Here is an 18,599-nt window from a genome sequence, read left to right on the forward strand (position 1 = left end):
AGGCCCATTTTCTAAGGTATCGGTCATGTGAAATCCATAGATTAGGGCCTAATTCATTCATTTCAATTGACTGAGTTCCTCATATGAACTGCAACTCAGTAAAATCTTTGAAATTGTTGCATGTGGCGCTTATATTTTTGTTCAGTATAGTAACATACTGTATGTGCCTATTGGTTGGCTTCTCCAGTTATCTGTGATCCCAGTCTCCCAGACAAGCAGTAATGTAATGATCACCATTCGCATCATTATAGCATGGTCTTATTAAGAGGAAAGAAGACAGAAATCAATACAGGATACCTTTAGCAGCGGCGCTGAAAACGAGGGAGAGGCGGGAGGAGGAGGAGGGGAGGGAGGAAGGGAGGGAGGAAGGATGGAGCGAGGGAGCAGAGAGAGAGAGAGCATGAGGGAGGAGGGGGTGGGGGGTAAGGTGGTGGTAATGTGTGAGTAGCGGGTGCTCTCGCTTCAATGTTGCAGCCAGCGTAGTGGCAGATCGCTAGAATACTGGAGGGAGCCGGGTCGAGTGAGCTATTTGGGGTTCCCAAAAATCTGGGACAAACAGGCAGACAGAAAGACACACAGGCGGATGGACGGAAAGATAGGCAAGTGCTCCGACAAAAACGAGAAACGTAACGGATATTCGGCTTTCTTTTTATGTTGTTTCCGTTCTTTATTTATTTGGCTTTATTTATTTATTTATCGATTGATTGCGTTTTAATTACTGCCTTGTGACAGGGAGTGAGGGAGGAGGAGCGTAGGCCAAGCGGGCACGTTGTGTAGCCTTTCCAAATGTTTATTTATTTCAGCTGATTAGCTTATTAATGCGACTATTTTACATGCATTTTAAACACGATTCGCTGCTTTGTAGCCTGCTTATGGGTGAATGTGTGTGTATATAGCCTACATGTGAGGGACAGTGAGAGAGTGCAATCAGCTAGAAACCAAATAAAGTAGATTAACCAAAAATAACAAATCCAAATCTATCACAATAATTGTTGTACTTTATGCACGCCAGCGTGACTCGGGTTTCGTCTGTTTCTATTGTAATAGTATCCATTTTATTTACCAGCGCAAACCAAAGCTAACCCGGGTGAGTGACGCTAAGAGACTAGCGACTGTTACGGTGTTTGTTCTCACGCCTGTCGATAGGAAAACAGTAGGCTAACATTGAGACTATGCTAATATAAACGCATACATGAGAAATAGAACGATTAGACTAATGTATGGTTACTTACAGTTTGCCACGGCATACGAGAGAGACAGGAGCAAAAATCTGGACATAACCACAGGCTTATAATACAAGTATTATTACTATATTAGTCCTGATAGTGTTCTTCTGATATAGTAGTGGGAGTTCAGTTGTGGTTCTATCCGTCTGTGTGTTGGGTCTGGGCTGTTTCCTTAGCCTGATTGCTGCACAGTCAAGGAGCACCATATAGATTTATGTTTTATGCACATTTACATCCAAAATCCTGCGGATGAGAAACAGACATCCTAAAACGTAAATAGAGCTATCCAGCATAGCCTAGATGTGTACACGCCATCAACTGGTAAGCTAAACAACGAATGTTCTAAGTTTTCGATACCAAGTATATTTCAAACGGACGAAGATACACAGAAGAGGAACCATCTTGTCACAATATTACTGAAAAATGATATGAAACAAAACCAGAAGACGGAGGAAGATCATGTTTGTTCCCTTGCCGGTGCCGTTCATGTTTCAGAGAACTGCCCCTGACCTCAACGCCTGGCGTCTGAAGTCCCCGTTGGCTCTACGTTCCGACTCCGGTAAGACATTTTCTGTTATTCTTGCCATGTCGGTGAGGTTCAGTCATGCATTCCCGCCCCACCTTAACGACTCCCATGTAGCGCGCTTTTCGGTGCCGATTATCCACTCGGAACTGGAAAGTGCTCTGGGCACACACACACTTCTGTGTTGAAGGCTGGAATACACTCCTCTTCTCTCTTGTTTTAAATGTGTAAATAAACAGTCCATAGTTTAAAATTAGACTGCAAATAATTGCGCGTAAATGTAATTTTCTTCATTCCCTTGAAAGAATACGTGCTCGTAATGTGCGACGGGTCCATCTTGTGTTTATTTACGTTCCTTTTCTCCCGGTGATGTATCCCTCTTTCTGTCCCCTCTCTCCATCCTTCCCCTCTCCTCCGCTCCGTACGCCTGTGCCTCAGCCTCCGTCTCTCCCGAACTACCCTCTCTGCAGGCAGGAAATATTCATGCAAACTTATCGATCCTGCGGAGATCGATTCCTGGGCTGGTGGAAAGAGGGAGAGGGGAGAAAGAGGCAAATATACGGTGAAAGGGGAAGGACGGTGAACGAGGAGAAGGGAGAATACTGTCTTTATTTCATTTTATTTAACTTATTTTCGACAGTGTGCGTGTATATCTGTGTTGTGATTCAGACATTGAACTGACATTTTGTCGAATAGGCCTCTTCTGTCTCAATTCGAGACAATGGTTAGATGTGTGTGGATAACACCTTTATTTCAGTAGCCTGAACATGACAGACATTGATTTCTCAGGACCACGTTTGTCTGTCCAGATGCTTGTCTGCGTGTGGTGTCAGTGTGGCTGGTCGCTAAACCCGGCAGGGGAAGGCGGCTGTGGCGCCGTCTGCGTTTCATCTGCGCTGAAGCGGAATAAAAGGACGCATGGTGGGAGCAGCCAGCCCGGCTTTCGTGTGTCGCTGCCAGTGTGTCACTGTGGCGTCGTCTAGCTCTGGAATTAGGCAGCCGCCCAGACGTGAAACGGCAGCGGTTTACAGCTTTTCTCTTCATCCTCAGTAGGGAGTGGAAGTATGCGTAATGTCCCTGATCTCGGTGTGTATGTTTGTGTAGAGGTAGTAGGGTTGGGAGGGGGTTGGTGGAAAATACCATATGAATGCACTGAGCGTTTATCTTCCACCCTCCCGATTTATTAAAGCCATTCAGAATGCATGCACACAATGCCTGTCACGGTTTAATGGTGCATAAATACAGCTCGTTGTGCACCTAGACGGTGTCTGCGTTCTTAAAGAGACAGGCACACATTTATCTGTGTTAGACTATATTTTCCTCTCTTTTTCCAATGTGTAATTTTCAGATCAGTTCAAGTTCATTTGATTTCAGAAAGGCGAGTTTCTCTCCACCTTCATTTACTATCTGTCACAAGAAGGGTGTTTATACACCATGGTGTAAAGATGAGGGGATGTGTGAGAGAGAGAGAGAGAGGAGAGGGGAGCGTAGAGGGAGGAGAGTGACCTGTTACCTAGGTGTATCTCTAGAGTTAGCATATAGAGGAGAGGGAGGAGAGTGACCTGTTACCTATGTGTATCTCTAGAGTTAGCATATAGAGAAGAGGGATGAGAGTGACCTGTTACCTAGGTGTATCTCTAGAGTTAGCACATAGAGGAGAGGGAGGAGAGTGACCTGTTACCTAGGTGTATCTCTAGAGTTAGCACATAGAGGAGAGGGAGGAGAGTGACCTGTTACCTATGTGTATCTCTAGAGTTAGCACATAGAGGAGAGGGAGGAGAGTGACCTGTTACCTATGTGTATCTCTAGAGTTAGCATATAGAGAAGAGGGATGAGAGTGACCTGTTACCTAGGTGTATCTCTAGAGTTAGCACATAGAGGAGAGGGAGGAGAGTGACCTGTTACCTAGGTGTATCTCTAGAGTTAGCATATAGAGGAGGGGGAGGAGATTGACCTGTTACCTAGGTGTATCTCTAGAGTTAGCACATAGAGGAGAGGGAGGAGAGTGACCTGTTACCTATGTGTATCTCTAGAGTTAGCATATAGAGGAGAGGGAGGAGAGTGACCTGTTACCTAGGTGTATCTCTAGAGTTAGCACATAGAGGAGAGGGAGGAGAGTGACCTGTTACCTATGTGTATCTCTAGAGTTAGCACATAGAGGAGAGGGAGGAGAGTGACCTGTTACCTATGTGTATCTCTAGAGTTAGCATATAGAGAAGAGGGATGAGAGTGACCTGTTACCTAGGTGTATCTCTAGAGTTAGCACATAGAGGAGAGGGAGGAGAGTGACCTGTTACCTAGATGTATCTCTAGAGTTAGCACATAGAGGAGAGGGAGGAGAGTGACCTGTTACCTAGGTGTATCTCTAGAGTTAGCATATAGAGGAGGGGGAGGAGAGTGACCTGTTACCTAGGTGTATCTCTAGAGTTAGCACATAGAGGAGAGGGAGGAGAGTGACCTGTTACCTATGTGTATCTCTAGAGTTAGCATATAGAGGAGAGGGAGGAGAGTGACCTGTTACCTAGGTGTATCTCTAGAGTTAGCACATAGAGGAGAGGGAGGAGAGTGACCTGTTACCTAGGTGTATCTCTAGAGTTAGCACATAGAGGAGAGGGAGGAGAGTGACCTGTTACCTAGGTGTATCTCTAGAGTTAGCATATAGAGGAGGGGGAGGAGAGTGACCTGTTACCTAGGTGTATCTCTAGAGTTAGCACATAGAGGAGAGGGAGGAGAGTGACCTGTTACCTAGATGTATCTCTAGAGTTAGCACATAGAGGAGAGGGAGGAGAGTGACCTGTTACCTAGGTGTATCTCTAGAGTTAGCATATAGAGGAGGGGGAGGAGATTGACCTGTTACCTAGGTGTATCTCTAGAGTTAGCACATAGAGGAGAGGGAGGAGAGTGACCTGTTACCTATGTGTATCTCTAGAGTTAGCATATAGAGGAGAGGGAGGAGAGTGACCTGTTACCTAGGTGTATCTCTAGAGTTAGCACATAGAGGAGAGGGAGGAGAGTGACCTGTTACCTATGTGTATCTCTAGAGTTAGCACATAGAGGAGAGGGAGGAGAGTGACCTGTTACCTATGTGTATCTCTAGAGTTAGCATATAGAGAAGAGGGATGAGAGTGACCTGTTACCTAGGTGTATCTCTAGAGTTAGCACATAGAGGAGAGGGAGGAGAGTGACCTGTTACCTAGGTGTATCTCTAGAGTTAGCATATAGAGGAGAGGGAGGAGAGTGACCTGTTACCTATGTGTATCTCTAGAGTTAGCACATAGAGGAGAGGGATGAGAGTGACCTGTTACCTAGGTGTATCTCTAGAGTTAGCATATAGAGGAGAGGGAGGAGAGTGACCTGTTACCTATGTGTATCTCTAAAGTTAGCATATAGAGGAGGGGGAGGAGAGTGGCCTGTTACCTAGGTGTATCTCTAGAGTTAGCATATAGAGGAGAGGGAGGAGAGTGACCTGTTACCTATGTGTATCTCTAGAGTTAGCACATAGAGGAGAGGGAGGAGAGTGACCTGTTACCTAGGTGTATCTCTAGAGTTAGCACATAGAGGAGAGGGAGGAGAGTGACCTGTTACCTAGGTGTATCTCTAGAGTTAGCACATAGAGGAGAGGGAGGAGAGTGACCTGTTACCTATGTGTATCTCTAGAGTTAGCATATAGAGAAGAGGGATGAGAGTGACCTGTTACCTAGGTGTATCTCTAGAGTTAGCACATAGAGGAGAGGGAGGAGAGTGACCTGTTACCTAGGTGTATCTCTAGAGTTAGCATATAGAGGAGAGGGAGGAGAGTGACCTGTTACCTATGTGTATCTCTAGAGTTAGCACATAGAGGAGAGGGATGAGAGTGACCTGTTACCTAGGTGTATCTCTAGAGTTAGCATATAGAGGAGAGGGAGGAGAGTGACCTGTTACCTATGTGTATCTCTAGAGTTAGCACATAGAGGAGAGGGAGGAGAGTGACCTGTTACCTAGGTGTATCTCTAGAGTTAGCACATAGAGGAGAGGGAGGAGAGTTACCTGTTACCTAGGTGTATCTCTAGAGTTAGCATATAGAGGAGGGGGAGGAGAGTGACCTGTTACCTAGGTGTATCTCTAGAGTTAGCACATAGAGGAGAGGGAGGAGAGTGACCTGTTACCTAGATGTATCTCTAGAGTTAGCACATAGAGGAGAGGGAGGAGAGTGACCTGTTACCTAGGTGTATCTCTAGAGTTAGCATATAGAGGAGGGGGAGGAGAGTGACCTGTTACCTAGGTGTATCTCTAGAGTTAGCACATAGAGGAGAGGGAGGAGAGTGACCTGTTACCTATGTGTATCTCTAGAGTTAGCATATAGAGGAGAGGGAGGAGAGTGACCTGTTACCTAGGTGTATCTCTAGAGTTAGCACATAGAGGAGAGGGAGGAGAGTGACCTGTTACCTATGTGTATCTCTAGAGTTAGCATATAGAGGAGGGGAGGAGAGTGACCTGTTACCTAGGTGTATCTCTAGAGTTAGCATATAGAGGAGAGGGAGGAGAGTGACCTGTTACCTAGGTGTATCTCTAGAGTTAGCATATAGAGGAGAGGGAGGAGAGTGACCTGTTACCTATGTGTATCTCTAAAGTTAGCATATAGAGGAGGGGGAGGAGAGTGGCCTGTTACCTAGGTGTATCTCTAGAGTTAGCATATAGAGGAGAGGGAGGAGAGTGACCTGTTACCTATGTGTATCTCTAGAGTTAGCACATAGAGGAGAGGGAGGAGAGTGACCTGTTACCTAGGTGTATCTCTAGAGTTAGCACATAGAGGAGAGGGAGGAGAGTGACCTGTTACCTAGGTGTATCTCTAGAGTTAGCACATAGAGGAGAGGGAGGAGAGTGACCTGTTACCTATGTGTATCTCTAGAGTTAGCATATAGAGAAGAGGGATGAGAGTGACCTGTTACCTAGGTGTATCTCTAGAGTTAGCACATAGAGGAGAGGGAGGAGAGTGACCTGTTACCTAGGTGTATCTCTAGAGTTAGCATATAGAGGAGAGGGAGGAGAGTGACCTGTTACCTATGTGTATCTCTAGAGTTAGCACATAGAGGAGAGGGATGAGAGTGACCTGTTACCTAGGTGTATCTCTAGAGTTAGCATATAGAGGAGAGGGAGGAGAGTGACCTGTTACCTATGTGTATCTCTAGAGTTAGCACATAGAGGAGAGGGAGGAGAGTGACCTGTTACCTAGGTGTATCTCTAGAGTTAGCACATAGAGGAGAGGGAGGAGAGTTACCTGTTACCTAGGTGTATCTCTAGAGTTAGCATATAGAGGAGGGGGAGGAGAGTGACCTGTTACCTAGGTGTATCTCTAGAGTTAGCACATAGAGGAGAGGGAGGAGAGTGACCTGTTACCTAGATGTATCTCTAGAGTTAGCACATAGAGGAGAGGGAGGAGAGTGACCTGTTACCTAGGTGTATCTCTAGAGTTAGCATATAGAGGAGAGGGAGGAGAGTGACCTGTTACCTAGGTGTATCTCTAGAGTTAGCACATAGAGGAGAGGGAGGAGAGTGACCTGTTACCTATGTGTATCTCTAGAGTTAGCATATAGAGGAGAGGGAGGAGAGTGACCTGTTACCTAGGTGTATCTCTAGAGTTAGCACATAGAGGAGAGGGAGGAGAGTGACCTGTTACCTATGTGTATCTCTAGAGTTAGCATATAGAGGAGGGGAGGAGAGTGACCTGTTACCTAGGTGTATCTCTAGAGTTAGCATATAGAGGAGAGGGAGGAGAGTGACCTGTTACCTAGGTGTATCTCTAGAGTTAGCACATAGAGGAGAGGGAGGAGAGTGACCTGTTACCTAGGTGTATCTCTAGAGTTAGCACATAGAGGAGAGGGAGGAGAGTGACCTGTTACCTAGGTGTATCTCTAGAGTTAGCACATAGAGGAGAGGGAGGAGAGTGACCTGTTACCTATGTGTATCTCTAGAGTTAGCACATAGAGGAGAGGGAGGAGAGTGACCTGTTACCTATGTGTATCTCTAGAGTTAGCATATAGAGAAGAGGGATGAGAGTGACCTGTTACCTAGGTGTATCTCTAGAGTTAGCACATAGAGGAGAGGGAGGAGAGTGACCTGTTACCTAGGTGTATCTCTAGAGTTAGCATATAGAGGAGAGGGAGGAGAGTGACCTGTTACCTATGTGTATCTCTAGAGTTAGCATATAGAGGAGGGGGAGGAGAGTGACCTGTTACCTAGGTGTATCTCTAGAGTTAGCATATAGAGGAGAGGGAGGAGAGTGACCTGTTACCTATGTGTATCTCTAGAGTTAGCACATAGAGGAGAGGGAGGAGAGTGACCTGTTACCTAGGTGTATCTCTAGAGTTAGCACATAGAGGAGAGGGAGGAGAGTGACCTGTTACCTAGGTGTATCTCTAGAGTTAGCATATAGAGGAGGGGGAGGAGAGTGACCTGTTACCTAGGTGTATCTCTAGAGTTAGCACATAGAGGAGAGGGAGGAGAGTGACCTGTTACCTAGATGTATCTCTAGAGTTAGCACATAGAGGAGAGGGAGGAGAGTGACCTGTTACCTAGGTGTATCTCTAGAGTTAGCATATAGAGGAGGGGGAGGAGAGTGACCTGTTACCTAGGTGTATCTCTAGAGTTAGCACATAGAGGAGAGGGAGGAGAGTGACCTGTTACCTATGTGTATCTCTAGAGTTAGCATATAGAGGAGAGGGAGGAGAGTGACCTGTTACCTAGGTGTATCTCTAGAGTTAGCACATAGAGGAGAGGGAGGAGAGTGACCTGTTACCTATGTGTATCTCTAGAGTTAGCACATAGAGGAGAGGGAGGAGAGTGACCTGTTACCTATGTGTATCTCTAGAGTTAGCATATAGAGAAGAGGGATGAGAGTGACCTGTTACCTAGGTGTATCTCTAGAGTTAGCACATAGAGGAGAGGGAGGAGAGTGACCTGTTACCTAGGTGTATCTCTAGAGTTAGCATATAGAGGAGAGGGAGGAGAGTGACCTGTTACCTATGTGTATCTCTAGAGTTAGCACATAGAGGAGAGGGATGAGAGTGACCTGTTACCTAGGTGTATCTCTAGAGTTAGCATATAGAGGAGAGGGAGGAGAGTGACCTGTTACCTATGTGTATCTCTAAAGTTAGCATATAGAGGAGGGGGAGGAGAGTGACCTGTTACCTAGGTGTATCTCTAGAGTTAGCATATAGAGGAGAGGGAGGAGAGTGACCTGTTACCTATGTGTATCTCTAGAGTTAGCACATAGAGGAGAGGGAGGAGAGTGACCTGTTACCTAGGTGTATCTCTAGAGTTAGCACATAGAGGAGAGGGAGGAGAGTGACCTGTTACCTATGTGTATCTCTAGAGTTAGCATATAGAGAAGAGGGATGAGAGTGACCTGTTACCTAGGTGTATCTCTAGAGTTAGCACATAGAGGAGAGGGAGGAGAGTGACCTGTTACCTAGGTGTATCTCTAGAGTTAGCATATAGAGGAGAGGGAGGAGAGTGACCTGTTACCTATGTGTATCTCTAGAGTTAGCACATAGAGGAGAGGGATGAGAGTGACCTGTTACCTAGGTGTATCTCTAGAGTTAGCATATAGAGGAGAGGGAGGAGAGTGACCTGTTACCTATGTGTATCTCTAAAGTTAGCATATAGAGGAGGGGGAGGAGAGTGACCTGTTACCTAGGTGTATCTCTAGAGTTAGCATATAGAGGAGAGGGAGGAGAGTGACCTGTTACCTAGGTGTATCTCTAGAGTTAGCACATAGAGGAGAGGGAGGAGAGTGACCTGTTACCTAGGTGTATCTCTAGAGTTAGCACATAGAGGAGAGGGAGGAGAGTGACCTGTTACCTATGTGTATCTCTAGAGTTAGCATATAGAGGAGGGGGAGGAGAGTGACCTGTTACCTAGGTGTATCTCTAGAGTTAGCATATAGAGGAGAGGGAGGAGAGTGACCTGTTACCTAGGTGTATCTCTAGAGTTAGCATATAGAGGAGAGGGAGGAGAGTGACCTGTTACCTAGGTGTATCTCTAGAGTTAGCACATAGAGGAGAGGGAGGAGAGTGACCTGTTACCTAGGTGTATCTCTAGAGTTGGCATATAGAGGAGGGGGAGGAGAGTGACCTGTTACCTAGGTGTATCTCTAGAGTTAGCACATAGAGGAGAGGGAGGAGAGTGACCTGTTACCTAGGTGTATCTCTAGAGTTAGCATATAGAGGAGAGGGAGGAGAGTGACCTGTTACCTATGTGTATCTCTAGAGTTAGCACATAGAGGAGAGGGAGGAGAGTGACCTGTTACCTATGTGTATCTCTAGAGTTAGCATATAGAGAAGAGGGATGAGAGTGACCTGTTACCTAGGTGTATCTCTAGAGTTAGCACATAGAGGAGGGGGAGGAGAGTGACCTGTTACCTAGGTGTATCTCTAGAGTTAGCAAATAGAGGAGAGGGAGGAGAGTGACCTGTTACCTATGTGTATCTCTAGAGTTAGCATATAGAGGAGGGGGAGGAGAGTGACCTGTTACCTAGGTGTATCTCTAGAGTTAGCATATAGAGGAGAGGGAGGAGAGTGACCTGTTACCTATGTGTATCTCTAGAGTTAGCACATAGAGGAGAGGGAGGAGAGTGACCTGTTACCTAGGTGTATCTCTAGAGTTAGCACATAGAGGAGAGGGAGGAGAGTTACCTGTTACCTAGGTGTATCTCTAGAGTTAGCATATAGAGGAGGGGGAGGAGAGTGACCTGTTACCTAGGTGTATCTCTAGAGTTAGCACATAGAGGAGAGGGAGGAGAGTGACCTGTTACCTAGATGTATCTCTAGAGTTAGCACATAGAGGAGAGGGAGGAGAGTGACCTGTTACCTAGGTGTATCTCTAGAGTTAGCATATAGAGGAGGGGGAGGAGAGTGACCTGTTACCTAGGTGTATCTCTAGAGTTAGCACATAGAGGAGAGGGAGGAGAGTGACCTGTTACCTATGTGTATCTCTAGAGTTAGCATATAGAGGAGAGGGAGGAGAGTGACCTGTTACCTAGGTGTATCTCTAGAGTTAGCACATAGAGGAGAGGGAGGAGAGTGACCTGTTACCTATGTGTATCTCTAGAGTTAGAATATAGAGGAGGGGAGGAGAGTGACCTGTTACCTAGGTGTATCTCTAGAGTTAGCATATAGAGGAGAGGGAGGAGAGTGACCTGTTACCTAGGTGTATCTCTAGAGTTAGCACATAGAGGAGAGGGAGGAGAGTGACCTGTTACCTAGGTGTATCCCTAGAGTTAGCACATAGAGGAGAGGGAGGAGAGTGACCTGTTACCTAGGTGTATCTCTAGAGTTAGCACATAGAGGAGAGGGAGGAGAGTGACCTGTTACCTATGTGTATCTCGAAAGTTAGCACATAGAGGAGAGGGAGGAGAGTGACCTGTTACCTATGTGTATCTCTAGAGTTAGCATATAGAGAAGAGGGATGAGAGTGACCTGTTACCTAGGTGTATCTCTAGAGTTAGCACATAGAGGAGAGGGAGGAGAGTGACCTGTTACCTAGGTGTATCTCTAGAGTTAGCATATAGAGGAGAGGGAGGAGAGTGACCTGTTACCTATGTGTATCTCTAGAGTTAGCATATAGAGGAGGGGGAGGAGAGTGACCTGTTACCTAGGTGTATCTCTAGAGTTAGCATATAGAGGAGAGGGAGGAGAGTGACCTGTTACCTATGTGTATCTCTAGAGTTAGCACATAGAGGAGAGGGAGGAGAGTGACCTGTTACCTAGGTGTATCTCTAGAGTTAGCACATAGAGGAGAGGGAGGAGAGTGACCTGTTACCTAGGTGTATCTCTAGAGTTAGCATATAGAGGAGGGGGAGGAGAGTGACCTGTTACCTAGGTGTATCTCTAGAGTTAGCACATAGAGGAGAGGGAGGAGAGTGACCTGTTACCTAGATGTATCTCTAGAGTTAGCACATAGAGGAGAGGGAGGAGAGTGACCTGTTACCTAGGTGTATCTCTAGAGTTAGCATATAGAGGAGGGGGAGGAGAGTGACCTGTTACCTAGGTGTATCTCTAGAGTTAGCACATAGAGGAGAGGGAGGAGAGTGACCTGTTACCTATGTGTATCTCTAGAGTTAGCATATAGAGGAGAGGGAGGAGAGTGACCTGTTACCTAGGTGTATCTCTAGAGTTAGCACATAGAGGAGAGGGAGGAGAGTGACCTGTTACCTATGTGTATCTCTAGAGTTAGCACATAGAGGAGAGGGAGGAGAGTGACCTGTTACCTATGTGTATCTCTAGAGTTAGCATATAGAGAAGAGGGATGAGAGTGACCTGTTACCTAGGTGTATCTCTAGAGTTAGCACATAGAGGAGAGGGAGGAGAGTGACCTGTTACCTAGGTGTATCTCTAGAGTTAGCATATAGAGGAGAGGGAGGAGAGTGACCTGTTACCTATGTGTATCTCTAGAGTTAGCACATAGAGGAGAGGGATGAGAGTGACCTGTTACCTAGGTGTATCTCTAGAGTTAGCATATAGAGGAGAGGGAGGAGAGTGACCTGTTACCTATGTGTATCTCTAAAGTTAGCATATAGAGGAGGGGGAGGAGAGTGACCTGTTACCTAGGTGTATCTCTAGAGTTAGCATATAGAGGAGAGGGAGGAGAGTGACCTGTTACCTAGGTGTATCTCTAGAGTTAGCACATAGAGGAGAGGGAGGAGAGTGACCTGTTACCTATGTGTATCTCTAGAGTTAGCATATAGAGGAGGGGGAGGAGAGTGACCTGTTATCTAGGTGTATCTCTAGAGTTAGCATATAGAGGAGAGGGAGGAGAGTGACCTGTTACCTAGGTGTATCTCTAGAGTTAGCATATAGAGGAGAGGGAGGAGAGTGACCTGTTACCTAGGTGTATCTCTAGAGTTAGCACATAGAGGAGAGGGAGGAGAGTGACCTGTTACCTAGGTGTATCTCTAGAGTTGGCATATAGAGGAGGGGGAGGAGAGTGACCTGTTACCTAGGTGTATCTCTAGAGTTAGCACATAGAGGAGAGGGAGGAGAGTGACCTGTTACCTAGGTGTATCTCTAGAGTTAGCATATAGAGGAGAGGGAGGAGAGTGACCTGTTACCTATGTGTATCTCTAGAGTTAGCATATAGAGGAGGGGGAGGAGAGTGACCTGTTACCTAGGTGTATCTCTAGAGTTAGCATATAGAGGAGAGGGAGGAGAGTGACCTGTTACCTATGTGTATCTCTAGAGTTAGCACATAGAGGAGAGGGAGGAGAGTGACCTGTTACCTAGGTGTATCTCTAGAGTTAGCACATAGAGGAGAGGGAGGAGAGTTACCTGTTACCTAGGTGTATCTCTAGAGTTAGCATATAGAGGAGGGGGAGGAGAGTGACCTGTTACCTAGGTGTATCTCTAGAGTTAGCACATAGAGGAGAGGGAGGAGAGTGACCTGTTACCTAGATGTATCTCTAGAGTTAGCACATAGAGGAGAGGGAGGAGAGTGACCTGTTACCTAGGTGTATCTCTAGAGTTAGCATATAGAGGAGGGGGAGGAGAGTGACCTGTTACCTAGGTGTATCTCAAGAGTTAGCACATAGAGGAGAGGGAGGAGAGTGACCTGTTACCTATGTGTATCTCTAGAGTTAGCATATAGAGGAGAGGGAGGAGAGTGACCTGTTACCTAGGTGTATCTCTAGAGTTAGCACATAGAGGAGAGGGAGGAGAGTGACCTGTTACCTATGTGTATCTCTAGAGTTAGCATATAGAGGAGGGGAGGAGAGTGACCTGTTACCTAGGTGTATCTCTAGAGTTAGCATATAGAGGAGAGGGAGGAGAGTGACCTGTTACCTAGGTGTATCTCTAGAGTTAGCACATAGAGGAGAGGGAGGAGAGTGACCTGTTACCTAGGTGTATCTCTAGAGTTAGCACATAGAGGAGAGGGAGGAGAGTGACCTGTTACCTAGGTGTATCTCTAGAGTTAGCACATAGAGGGGAGGGAGGAGAGTGACCTGTTACCTATGTGTATCTCTAGAGTTAGCACATAGAGGAGAGGGAGGAGAGTGACCTGTTACCTATGTGTATCTCTAGAGTTAGCATATAGAGAAGAGGGATGAGAGTGACCTGTTACCTAGGTGTATCTCTAGAGTTAGCACATAGAGGAGAGGGAGGAGAGTGACCTGTTACCTAGGTGTATCTCTAGAGTTAGCATATAGAGGAGAGGGAGGAGAGTGACCTGTTACCTATGTGTATCTCTAGAGTTAGCATATAGAGGAGGGGGAGGAGAGTGACCTGTTACCTAGGTGTATCTCTAGAGTTAGCATATAGAGGAGAGGGAGGAGAGTGACCTGTTACCTATGTGTATCTCTAGAGTTAGCACATAGAGGAGAGGGAGGAGAGTGACCTGTTACCTAGGTGTATCTCTAGAGTTAGCACATAGAGGAGAGGGAGGAGAGTGACCTGTTACCTAGGTGTATCTCTAGAGTTAGCATATAGAGGAGGGGGAGGAGAGTGACCTGTTACCTAGGTGTATCTCTAGAGTTAGCACATAGAGGAGAGGGAGGAGAGTGACCTGTTACCTAGATGTATCTCTAGAGTTAGCACATAGAGGAGAGGGAGGAGAGTGACCTGTTACCTAGGTGTATCTCTAGAGTTAGCATATAGAGGAGGGGGAGGAGAGTGACCTGTTACCTAGGTGTATCTCTAGAGTTAGCACATAGAGGAGAGGGAGGAGAGTGACCTGTTACCTATGTGTATCTCTAGAGTTAGCATATAGAGGAGAGGGAGGAGAGTGACCTGTTACCTAGGTGTATCTCTAGAGTTAGCACATAGAGGAGAGGGAGGAGAGTGACCTGTTACCTATGTGTATCTCTAGAGTTAGCATATAGAGGAGGGGAGGAGAGTGACCTGTTACCTAGGTGTATCTCTAGAGTTAGCATATAGAGGAGAGGGAGGAGAGTGACCTGTTACCTAGGTGTATCTCTAGAGTTAGCACATAGAGGAGAGGGAGGAGAGTGACCTGTTACCTAGGTGTATCTCTAGAGTTAGCACATAGAGGAGAGGGAGGAGAGTGACCTGTTACCTAGGTGTATCTCTAGAGTTAGCACATAGAGGAGAGGGAGGAGAGTGACCTGTTACCTATGTGTATCTCTAGAGTTAGCACATAGAGGAGAGGGAGGAGAGTGACCTGTTACCTATGTGTATCTCTAGAGTTAGCATATAGAGAAGAGGGATGAGAGTGACCTGTTACCTAGGTGTATCTCTAGAGTTAGCACATAGAGGAGAGGGAGGAGAGTGACCTGTTACCTAGGTGTATCTCTAGAGTTAGCATATAGAGGAGAGGGAGGAGAGTGACCTGTTACCTATGTGTATCTCTAGAGTTAGCATATAGAGGAGGGGGAGGAGAGTGACCTGTTACCTAGGTGTATCTCTAGAGTTAGCATATAGAGGAGAGGGAGGAGAGTGACCTGTTACCTAGGTGTATCTCTAGAGTTAGCACATAGAGGAGAGGGAGGAGAGTGACCTGTTACCTAGGTGTATCTCTAGAGTTAGCACATAGAGGAGAGGGAGGAGAGTGACCTGTTACCTAGGTGTATCTCTAGAGTTAGCATATAGAGGAGGGGGAGGAGAGTGACCTGTTACCTAGGTGTATCTCTAGAGTTAGCACATAGAGGAGAGGGAGGAGAGTGACCTGTTACCTATGTGTATCTCTAGAGTTAGCATATAGAGGAGAGGGAGGAGAGTGACCTGTTACCTAGGTGTATCTCTAGAGTTAGCACATAGAGGAGAGGGAGGAGAGTGACCTGTTACCTATGTGTATCTCTTGAGTTAGCATATAGAGGAGAGGGAGGAGAGTGACCTGTTACCTAGGTGTATCTCTAGAGTTAGCATATAGAGGAGAGGGAGGAGAGTGACCTGTTACCTAGGTGTATCTCTAGAGTTAGCACATAGAGGAGAGGGAGGAGAGTGACCTGTTACCTAGGTGTATCTCTAGAGTTAGCACATAGAGGAGAGGGAGGAGAGTGACCTGTTACCTAGGTGTATCTCTAGAGTTAGCACATAGAGGAGAGGGAGGAGAGTGACCTGTTACCTATGTGTATCTCTAGAGTTAGCACATAGAGGAGAGGGAGGAGAGGAAGGACAGAGAAGCGAAAGAGGGAGCGGGTACTGGGAGGAGTTTTCGAGATCTGCACGTTGAAAAATTGCAAATGTCATAGTGAGATAAAAAAAAATGGAGAAAGAAGGAGAGAGAAGTCGGTGAAAGTTAAAGCAGATGACAGAGTGAAGAATGAGTCTGGAGAAGAAAAGGTGAACTGTACCAGAGTCAATGTGGTGCATGATATGTTGCTAATTATGCATAACAACATAACCTATTGTAACACACACTCTCTCTCTCCAGCCTGTACTTTTTATGTTCTTCCCACATTACAGACCCTCTGGGGTCTTATCTCCCAACACAATAAGTCACCTAGCACACTACACGTGCTGGACTGTTTTCCAGCTGGGCAGACATTCATTCACAGTGGTCTATATGTAATGGTATCTGGGCAGACATTCATTCATAGTGATCTATATGTAATGGTATCTGGGCAGACATTCATTCATAGTGGTCTATATGTAATGGTATCTGGGCAGACATTCATTCATAGTGGTCTATATGTAATGGTATCTGGGCAGACATTCATTCATAGTGGTCTATATGTAATGGTATCTGGGACAGAAGTGTATATACCAAAGTTGTACAACTGAGTTCAAACGCAGTTCAAACGAAATGTGTCCTTTAACCCGACCTCTCTGAATCAGAGCATGCAGGGGGCTGCCTTTAATTGACGTCATCTGCACCCAGGGAGCAGTTGTTGTTGGGGATTAACTGCCTCGGGGATTCGAACCGGCACCCTTTCGTTTACTGGTCCAACGCTCTTAACCACTAAGCTACGTGCCACCCCTGTGTAGTGTAGTACAGAGTAAAGTGGTTTGTGACACCATCATCATTAACCTCTGTATGAAACTTTAATGTGGCCGGGCTTGATATGATGGAATAGGACTGACACTGTAGCCTTACATTAGTTTCCTTTACACACACACATATTTGAAAACAATAACTTTATTTCTACCTGTGTGGATTTAGATCACAGGCATATAAGCCTAGGCAGGCTACGGCTGGGAAACAAGAGGAACTCTGTTCAGGAGAGAATGTGGTTAAGTAGAAAGAAGGAGTTATATTCTTTATAAACTGCTAGGGTGAATGAGCTACAACTCTCTTCATGTTCATGAGCCAACATAACAGGATCCATTGCAGTGGCTCCGTAGGACAGACACTATAAGGTGAGTCAAAAGGAAGACACAGTAATTCACAAGGGCTACATAGCGAACATAATAAAGTACAACTTTTTATGATGGATTCTCATGACAGTTGAGTTGGCATACGCTACGCAGTGTATGTGAATTGACGCGCTCTACTCTGGCATGCAAATTATGACGCCGCTTTGATGCAAATTTTGACGTGTCTCTCTGTATTGTTTCGGCTTCAATTAATCGCTTGTACACACGACAAACCATTACACACTCTCACACACACCCTCTCGCACATTTAATCCCACTAATTTAGCTTCATACGCCTCGTGGCTGTAGAGCCATTAAGCCACAGGCACACAGAGACTGCTGTAGTCAATATCTACTGTCTATGCTATGCTGTGTATGCATTTCTGTTTCATATGATGTATGCTAATAAACAAGCTATAGTTTTACATTCATATTTGTGTCAAGATCCTGTATGGTTCTGTATAGTATAGGGACATGTTCGTTTCTGTGCTTGTGTGTAGTGTCGGTGCCTGTATGAGAAACGATTTGATTGTGCACGTAGGCCGATGCATATGCTTACATGTGTTTTTGTGTGTCTGTGTCCGAACCTGCCCGTGTGTGTATAGATTGGAGCGTGGAGGGGAGTGTGTGAGTCCCAGTGTTAACATGATTGCGAATGACAAAATGTCAACCTGGGTTTGTTAGGAACGTAATGGGGAATCAATAGACACAAGAAAGATGTCAATACAACATGCTCTATAGCATTACGGCTACTGCTCCCCCCTCTCTCTCTCTCTCTCTCTCTCTCTCTCTCTCTCTCTCTCTCTCTCTCTCTCTCTCTCTCTCTCTCTCTCTCTTTCTCCTTTTCTCTCATCCCATCCCTTCTTCATATTCCACAGTACAGTGCATTTCTCTCTCTCTCTCTCTCTCACTCTCTTTTCTTCCCCCTGTCCATCTCTTCCTCTGCCTGTGTGTGTGTTCCGTTATTAGATTACAGTATGATGGGCCCACAGTCAGTAATGCAGTGCTCTAGTCTGGTCTGGTGGCAGAATGCTGCTAGTCATAATGAAAACAGACATGTGGATGTTACAGAGTTATATATTATGGCATCACACAGATGCTCTTGACATGGATAACCTCACTCACTGTCCCCAGTACAGGATGTCTGAGTCAAGATCTCTGTTCACGGGAAGAACATTTACAGTACACCATACACAGGGAATGCAGTGTGTGTGCTTGTGTGTGTGTGTGTGTGTGTGTGTATGTGTGTCAGTGTGTATGTGTGTGTGTGTGTGTTGCAGACTCAGACTAATGTAGTACCAATGCTGATGAAGTCCCCCCATTAACAGCAGTGAGTGGTATTGAATTTCTCCCTGGGAGGAAAGGTCAAGCCACCAACTACACACTCACTCACACATACATGCACACACACGCACATGCATGCCCCCTCCCACACACACACACACACACACGATAACACACAAGGTGTTCTATGTATGGTGGGTCAGTGTGTGTGTCCACTGAAATACATCCCAGCATTAGTTCTAATCAGAGACAGAGTGAGCAGGCCACTTCATCAGACCTATC

At 46.0% G+C, this 18,599-nt stretch overlaps 1 protein-coding gene across 9 annotated transcripts in view; it reads left to right on the forward strand.

Moving 5' to 3' along the window:
• Positions 1-436: 436 nt before the first annotated feature.
• Positions 437-18,599, forward strand: part of LOC110537505 (POU domain, class 2, transcription factor 2-like) — an 87,531-nt gene continuing 69,368 nt past the window's right edge. For 4 of the 9 annotated variants that reach the window (XM_036969215.1, XM_036969248.1, XM_036969245.1 and 1 more), the window contains exon 1: positions 439-1,785. In XM_036969215.1, the coding sequence (XP_036825110.1) occupies positions 1,686-1,785 (100 nt within the window). In that variant the 5' untranslated portion in view covers positions 439-1,685. Of the gene's footprint in view, positions 1,786-18,599 lie in introns of all 9 variants that reach the window. The other 5 variants (XM_036969234.1, XM_036969220.1, XM_036969225.1 and 2 more) reach the window with 3 other exon arrangements.

This window comes from Oncorhynchus mykiss, chromosome 3 (genome assembly GCF_013265735.2).
Source record: "Oncorhynchus mykiss isolate Arlee chromosome 3, USDA_OmykA_1.1, whole genome shotgun sequence".
Lineage (NCBI taxonomy): Eukaryota > Metazoa > Chordata > Actinopteri > Salmoniformes > Salmonidae > Oncorhynchus > Oncorhynchus mykiss.